Source organism: Dromiciops gliroides, chromosome 4 (assembly GCF_019393635.1).
Source record: "Dromiciops gliroides isolate mDroGli1 chromosome 4, mDroGli1.pri, whole genome shotgun sequence".
NCBI lineage: Eukaryota > Metazoa > Chordata > Mammalia > Microbiotheria > Microbiotheriidae > Dromiciops > Dromiciops gliroides.
This window is the reverse complement of record NC_057864.1, coordinates 183632931-183641604: the sequence shown is the minus strand read 5'-3', so window position 1 is coordinate 183641604 and position 8674 is coordinate 183632931. Positions and strand designations below refer to the sequence as shown.

General features: G+C 50.0%; 1 protein-coding gene across 1 annotated transcript; it reads left to right on the top strand.

Moving 5' to 3' along the window:
* Nucleotides 1-1582: 1582 nt before the first annotated feature.
* On the top strand, nucleotides 1583-2315 carry LOC122753014 (leucine-rich repeat-containing protein 3C-like). Its single transcript, XM_044000077.1, is given in 2 exon segments — nucleotides 1583-1773; nucleotides 1775-2315. Coding segments are annotated over 2 exon segments (732 nt in total).
* The last annotated feature ends 6359 nt before the right edge of the window (nucleotides 2316-8674 follow it).

Sequence of the window (8674 nt, the reverse complement as noted above, 5' to 3'; positions counted from 1 at the left end):
CACACACATCCCATATCAAAGCTGTTGCCAAGGCCTGTTGATTTTACCTTTGCAACATCTCTTAAATATGCCCCCTTCTTTCCTCTGATATTGCCACCATCTTGGTACAAACCCTCATCACCTCACACATAGATTATTGCAATGGTCTGCTGGTGAGTCTGTCTGCCTCAAGTCTGGGAAGTGTCAGGAAGTCAGAGGGTGCGATTAGCTTTTGATTTGCTTTTGGGGGAACGTCACCATGGAGGGCAGCATGGGTGAGGAGGCCATGCCAGGAATAAGAGCCTTGAGAGAAGATGATATCAGTTGCCACATCAGGAGACCCAAACCAAAACAAAAGGAGGCAGGCAGCTTGCCACAGTGGAAAGAACATTGATGGTGCTGTCAGAGGACCTGGGTTCAAATCACCATTGACAGTTACTGACCCTGGGCAAGTGCCAAGCTCCCTAGATTACTTAGATCCCTCAATTATAAAATGAGTCTGGACTACATGACCTGTGAGGCCCACAGGACAGCTATGACCCTATGAAAGAAAGCTGGCTCTGTGGCCTTTCCTTGAGTAGTAAGAGCCCCAAATTGGGGCCACAGAGAACCAGCCCTGGTGACCATACAGACAGGATTGGCCTAATACTTCCCAAGGTCAAGGATGGATTCAGGGGTCTGGACACCCTAACTTCACCCTGCACTGCTCTGGCTCTGCTCAGGTAACCAACACCTGGGACTCTGGCTTTAGAGTCACATGGGGGAAGGGGGAGAAACCCAATAGTGCCCCAGCACCCTCCTCCCTATTCTAATTACTTCTGCTTGGTTCCTGGAAGATAAAACTGGGGTTTCCCATGATGAGCTGAAGGGAGACAGCTCTTTCCAAAAGAAGTAGATGCTGCAGAGAAGCAAGTCCTGGTGCTGGCTGGGGTGAGAAGCTTCTAGAGGGAAAAACTGAGAAGGAAAGGGGAAAAGAAAGGAGTGGGGTAGGTCCTGAGGGAGGGGGAGGGGTTATTCTAGGTAAGTAAGGTTAGTGAAAAGAGAGGTGAGAGAGGATAAAGGATGGGGGCAGGGGACAGAATGGAGCAGGCCCAAGTCTCCCCAACTCTTCTGGGTTTTACTATCATTTCACTTTTTCCTCATCCCTCACACTCCTTTTTCTTTAGCGTCAGCTGAATTCCCAGCACCACAGAGATCTACCTGACTACCTCTGGCCAGCCTGTCAGCCCCACAGGTAGGTGCAGAGTGGGGGGGTGGGGGGGAGCGGGAAGAGGAGGTAGAAAACAATGTCCCAAATGAGGGGATGGAGACATAGTGAAGGGCAGAGATTTAGGATCCCCCAGACTCCTAGTCACCCAACGAAGGAACCATAGACAAAGCTCCCACAGAAGGCCCCCTGGATCTACTAGGGACCCCACTAGATAGAATTTAAAGAGACCACCCAGCACAGACTAAGACAAACCACCAAAGTAAGGACTAGAATTCCTTCCAGGATACCCCCCGAATAGATCAATGTAAGTATTTTTTATTCTTTTTTTCTGAGGGGGTGGCAATTACCTTCTGCAGGTCCTACCTAGCCTGAGAACTATGCCAATCTGCGGTCATGATCCTGCCAACCATTCAAATTCCCCTCCTCCTGTTGGTGGTGCTGGACATGGGGGGCACTATGCCCAGCGCCCGGTCACCTCCCCGGGGCTGCTATGTGGCAGAGGAAGCTGGTGAGCATACATTTCGTTGCAGCCAGGCTGGCCTGGTTGCTGTGCCCCTGGGCATCCCAAATGACACCTGTAAACTCTGGTGCCTTCCAGCATCTTCCCGCCCTGGCTGAGCTAGACCTGTCACACAATGTCCTCGTCCGCCTCTCAGATGCTGCCTTCCAGGGTCTGGGGAACACCCTGAGATACCTGGATCTCTCTGCCAACCAACTGACATCTGTGCCCGCTGAGGCCTTTAGGGAATTACAGATCCAAGTGAACCTATCTGCCAATCCATGGCACTGTGACTGTGCCCTTCAGGAGGTGCTGAGATGGGTGAGGTTGGCACCAGGTACCGGGGCAGGCATTGTCTGTGGCCCAAGTGCCCGGCCAGAGCTGGTGGGCCGGGAGTTTCTGTCACTGATAGAGGAGGCAGAAATGTGTGGCACTGGAAGAGGTGGGGCCTGCAGAGCCACAGATGCTGCCCTGCTGGTCCCCATGGGAGGCTGGCTGGCACTAGTCATGGCATGCCTGGTTTACTATGTGCACAGGAATCAAGAAGAAGCCCGGTGTCCCCCCAAACTGCCTGCTCCCCTGCCAGCCCCCTCTGAGGATTCATCCTTGCTCAGCACTGTTATCTGATTCTTGGATCCTGGACACCTTCTTCCCACCTATGCTCCTCTGACCCTCACCTTATCCCATCTCCACCTCAGACCTCTTGTCTCCCTAATGTTGGTGCTCCATCCACTTCTCTCACACCTCTATCACCTAAACCTCTTCTCTGGCCCCCCCTTTGGACAGCTCTGCCTCATCCTTTCTCCTCTCACAGTCAGCTAAACCTTCATCTCCCCTGCCCCAATCCCCTGTCCCAACGTTCTCCCTTCCTTAGTTCAACCTTTGTCCTTCCCCCAGCCAGCCCTACTTCTAACCCTGTCCCCTCCCCGGGCAGAATCCCCAGCTCTCCGTCTTGACTCTTCTACATAAGACCACTCCCCACCCTACCCCCACCAGTGCTACCTCCTTGTTGAACAAGAGATCTCTTCATGCAATAGACCGGGGTGGGGCGTGGAGAGGGGGGAAGATGAGAGAATGTGGTTTGAGAAGCCTGCTTTACCCCCATCCCTAGTGTATTAGAAACATTCAATGAAGGGACAGTTTGTAGTTTCTCAAATACCTTTCCCATAGTTCCTTGCTGTGGTGGATAGAGCAGGTAGGCTTGGCTTATAATTCCCCTAGTAACCTCACCTCCACTCAGGTGCCTCTATGCTGGATTTGGGCCCTGTGTCCTCCTTCCCTCCTATCCTCTACCTGCTGCTACCAGAGTCTATTGAGCAGGGACACAAGAAACCTGAACTGAGCTGTGAATTAATGATGATATACTGGGGAATCTGGGGGGATGAGAAATGAGAAGGTAAGTCCAGATATTGGTCAGTAGGATGAGATTGGCAATTAGCACTATGTTTCTTCTTTCTACCCCCTCACATCATCCTCTCAGCAACCTGGATCCATCCAGTCTCCCTAGTCCTGGAGAAAAGATAGGATCAAAGGAAAGACCAACATTCCTTATCTTCTCCCCAGGGGAGTTGAAGAAGGTGGGGGGAATTGGTCCCTGAACATAAATCTGCTTAGAGTTTGGTAGAAATTCCAGGGTAGAGCTGGCTGCCATTGAGGTGAGATGACCCTTACAGCATCTTGGGGACAGCTCAAAATGCCATTTACTCTCACCTACAGAGGACCACCCTGAAACTGTACCTGGGAGAGAGGGGACTGTCTCTGGGTGGCTTGTGGGTGCCAGTGATGGGAACTAGAGATAAGGACCATCTTCTCAGCATCCCCACCCCCACAGGCCAATGGGCAGAGTCAAGGAGTGGGAGTTCATAAGAGATGAAAATCTGGTTCTTCCCCTATCACTTCATTTCTATCCACTCTCACCCATACCTGATCCCTTTCTTCTCCTGCCCTGTCTTTTCTGATGCCTCCTCCCACACTTCTCCTTTTTGCCTCTGGAACCTCCCACCATCCCACCTTCCAAAAAAAAATTGTATCCAATCTTTTTTTTTAATCACTTTTTTTTTTTTTAGTGAGGCAATTAGGGTTAAGTGACTTGCCCAGGGTCACACAGCTAGTAAGTGTTATGTGTCTGAGGCCGGATTTGAACTCAGGTACTCCTGACTCCAGGGCCGGTGCTCTATCCACTGCGCCTCCTCGCTGCCCCATTTGTGTGTGTGTGGGGGGGGGCTATGGGGGTTAAGTGACTTGCCCAGGGACACACAGCTAGTAAGTGTCTGAGGCCGGATTTGAACTCAGTGCTCCTGAATCCAGGGCCAGTGCTTTATCCACTGCGCCACCTCGCTGCCCCCGTATCCAATCTTTTGGGTGAATGGACTCTGTATTCATCGCTCTGGAGGTCTCCCGATGTCTTCCAGATTTACCTGTCCATCCAAGAAGGGATTGTAACTTTCTGACTCCCCGTCTCTTTCCCTAGGAAATGATAGACATAGAATGACCCATTCCCCACAATAGACTAATCCAACCACTCAGAAATACCAGGCACCTGGCATTCTCTTGGTTCACATATTGACAGTCCCTATGACCGGTTATTTTGTCCCTAATAGGCTTCTCAGGAGGAGCCATACTTCATGGGTGCCATACTTCCCCCCATATCCCCAACCATGGGCACACTGTCAGATTCGCCACTGCTTCTTCCAGTGCCCTCCCCGCCCCCACCCCCTAGGGGCAGGCTGGGACAAGTTGTGCTGACTTCTGGGAAATGGACTGTGTAGGAATATATGGGTGGTAACAGGTGGGGCACACCTATAATTCCATTAACGCAGACACCAGGAGCCCCATTTGATGAGACTATCCTACCTTAGAGGCATCCACAGTCTCTCAGTATGATCATAGAACCTAAAGAGAAAAGGCTCCCCTCCAGCCTGAAGTCCTCCTGTGAATCCATTTGGGCACCTCTCATCCCCCAAAGGTGAGTTGGAAAAAAAGACAAGGGATCCAGTAAGAGAGGAGTTCACCCTGAGGGCTCCTTGGGTCTAAGGAAACCAATCTCTGACATATACTTTGGGGGAGGAGGAGCAACATTGTCCTTATCCACATTGGCCTGTACTTTCCCTGGTTCCCTTTTTCCTCAAAGTTCATGGAAGACACAGGGGATGGGGAGAAGAGCAAAGTCCAATAAAGAGATGGGATTTGGGGAAATATATATTGAGAGACATTGGTTCTCTTTGCTTCTCTCTCCTCAGGTCCCTGAGTTAAGATCTGTGGGGTGCAGGGGCTGGGGAGGTGGGAGTCGGCTAAGTCAGCTAAGTCAGAGAAGCCAGACAAAGCTGTCGGCTCTATGCCCACCAAGGGCAGGGGTAAGTGGGAACTCCCCCAAAGTGGGGCAGTGAAGATAGGGTCAGAGGATGTGGGAGAATTCGGCCTTCTCTGGAAAGAAGGGGCCAACAATGGGTCAAGGTCTTGGATAGTCTCCAGGAGTGAAAGGGAAGTGCCAAGTGCTCTGCCATCCAGGGTGTACCCATCCAGTTTTAGGGAGAGTCTCCCACAAGGGCCAGGGGAAAGAATCCAGGTCAGGGCTGAGGAGAGTGGGGGTGGCCAAGTAAAGACTGAGATAAACCGTTCTTGCTTCATTCCATCCTCCAACATTCCCTGCCAGGTCTTAGGAAGCATGGCTCCCGTGTTTCGAGCCACCACCCAGGCCTTGGTTCGGCAACTGGATCTAACTGGGGACCTGATTGCCCTGAGCAGCATCATTGATGTTTCACACTTCAGGCCCTTCTGCCTGGTACAGAGGAAGAGGAAGGGTACACTCTTCTGGGGAGCCCAATATGTCAAGACGGACCTCTCTCTCAGAGATGTGCTGGAGGCCGGAACTAAGATACCAGGTATTGTCATGCCTGATAACAACTTCCCTCCACGTGCACACACACACACACACACACACACACACACACACACACACACATCCCTTCCGTGATCAGGAACACAGCACTCATGCACAGGATCCTAGAGACATGCTAGCTATATAGGCTGTCCTCAAGCCATTGCAACCATGTAAAGGGATGCGAAAGCAGAAGAAACCATCAACTAGGTTATTCAATTGCCCCCTCTTGGCCCTGAGTGCCATCCTTTGGGCCAACGCCCTGATAACAGGGCAGGGAAGGCACTGTACCAGCTCACTGCAGCTGCTTTGGGACCAACAGGCATCCTTAAAAGAGGCACACTGGCCAGTGATTCTAAAAACAATAGGTTTTTATGGAAGGCATATTTTAAGTCACAAAGATGCAGTATGGCTCGGTGGATAGAGAGCTGGCTTGAGAGTCAGGAAGACCTGGGCTTGAATCCCACCTCTGGCACATACCAGCTGTGTGACCCAAGGCAAGGCACAATCTCTCCATGCTCCAGGCTGGATCTCTGAGCTACAGAGAAGCTGCTGACCTACCCCTGGCTCAAGGTATTTTCTCAAAAGGACCTTTCACTGAGCCAGTGAAATCACCAGTCTGATCCCAGGCATTTTACCTGACACGAGGACCCATGACCTAACCTGAGGTCATGAGCAAGGGAAGAGGAGGGATGGGCAAAGGAAGCTACTGGGTCTCAGTCACTAGAAGGACCTCATCTGGCCACCAGTCCTTTTCTCATGAGACCATGGCAGGAGGAAGCAGGGGACTGATGATGCTGCGAGATGATCCCTCTGGCCTTGGCATGCCCAAGTCAGTCCAAGCTCTCCTCACTATTGCTTTCAATATGGTAACATATGGTTTCCATCCTTCACACACCAGGGCAACTCAGCAACCCAGGGAGAGAAGGGCTAAGTTTTTTTTGGTTTTGTTTAAGGAAGAAGGGTCTCATTCAGCACATCTGATTGGTCACCTATTTCTGAAGTCACAGTCAGGGAGACAACTGGGATTGGTTGTTGATGCCTTGTCAAATACAGCATGCAGTTGGATGGCTACCTTCCAGATAAAGGGGTGGAGGGGTGAGAAGGGGAAGAGATTGAGGCAGGGAGAGGGGGTAGAGGCTCCACCATAGACACTCACCCAGTGGCACACAGGATCTCAAAGAGGTTGGGGTGGGGAGGCAGTCAGATTCCCATAGACACTAAAAAGGGCATACAAAGAAGGACCAAGGTATAGATCCAAGGCATTGACTTGGAATATTATCATATATAGAAGTGAAGATAAATCAAGTGCACACTAAGTGTGTTAGTAGCAAGAAGCGGCAGAGAAAAGGAAGGAACAACTTCAGTGGAATGGGACAAAATTAAGTAGAGGCAGCCTAGGAAGTTCTCACTCCTAGGAGATCATTGGTTCCTTCTTTGACTGCCACCACCCACAGTTATCTTTCTGTCACACAGAAACTTTCTGTTGGTATCAGGGCCCCTGACCTCTGACTACCAGAGTCTTAGAGACCACTGACACAACTGCCTCCTTAAGGAAGAAAGGAAAGAAGAGAGAGAATGGAAGGAGGGAGGGAAGGAAAAGGAAGAGAAAGAGGGAGAAAAGAAGGAGGAGGGAGGGAGGGAGGAAGGAAGGAAGAATACCAGTATCTACTAATCACCTACTATGTGTCAGGTACTGCGCTAAGCCTTTATAAATATTATCTCATTTGATCTTCACAACAACTCTGGGAGGTAAATGCTAGTATTAACTCCTTTTTACAGATGAGGAAACTGAAGTAGGCAGAGGTTAAGTGACTTGCCCAGGATCACATGGCTCATAGATGTCAGAGGCAGTTTTTGAACTCAGATCTTCCTGACTCCAGCCAGATGTCTATCCGCTATGCCACTTAGCCGCTTAGGGCTGGAGAGTGGCCAAGAAAGTGTGTTCTCAAGGATATAACATATTCTGACCCTGACCACCCACATCTTGTCATCACAACCTCACCTTATTCCTGCCCAAAGCCAGCAGTGGGCAGAATGGGGTAGCCACAGGGATACTGAAGCAGAGGTACACAAATACCACCAATCTCCTCATACTCATCCCCAAAGGGAGGATTAAAAAACACAATAGTTGAAGGGCACCCCTTTGCCTGGCTTCTCCTCTTTATCTTGAAGGGATTAAAGAAAACCAGGGAGGTCAGTAGTCAGAGTGGAGCAGGGAGAGCTTTCTAGGTTGTCTCTAGAGGGACAAGCATAGAAAATGCCCTGAGTGCAGAGGAGGGGGAGGCAGAGACAGAATACAAGTAAACACATAATCCTAACACGCGGTAGAGTGTGACTGAAGTAAATGAAAAGTTCAGACAAGGTACTGCAGGGAAATTTGAGGAAGAAGAAAGAACATTTTCAGTTTTTGGCTGAGAGGGATCCTTAAAGGCTTCATGAGAAAAGTAGCACCTGAACTGAGACCTCAACAGGTAGAGATAAGGATGAAGTGTGTTCTAGATATGCAGTCTGACCTGAGGAAATGCATGGAGGTGGGATATGGTAGGGTAATATCTGGGACCAGCTAGAAGTAGAGTTTAGAAAATGGAGTATTCGGGGCAGCTAGGTGGCGCAGTGGATAGAGCACCGGCCCTGGATTCAGGAGGACCTGAGTTCAAATCTGGCCTCAGATACTTGACACTTACTAGCTATGTGACCCTGGGCAAGTCACTTAACTCCAATTGCCTCACCAAAAAAAAAAGAAAGAAAGAAAAAGAAAATGGAGTATTCGAAGGGGAATAATATGGAATGAGGCTAGAAGGATATAACTAGATTGTGAAAGGCCTTAAAAGCCAGTCAGAGATTCACAGAGATTGGAAAAGACCTCAGTGGTCATCTGATCCAACTCCCTAACTTTACAGACGGGGCAAATGAGGCCTGATGAGGTTAAGTGACTTGCCTAAGGTCATATAGTGTCAGAAACAAGCTATGAATCAAGGTCTTCTGACTGCAGGACCACTGTTCATTCCATTGTACCATGCTTTGGAGACAGACAGACAGAGACAGAGAAAGACAGAGACAGAGAGAGATAGAGACAGAGAAAATGAGAGAGACAGAGACAGAAAGA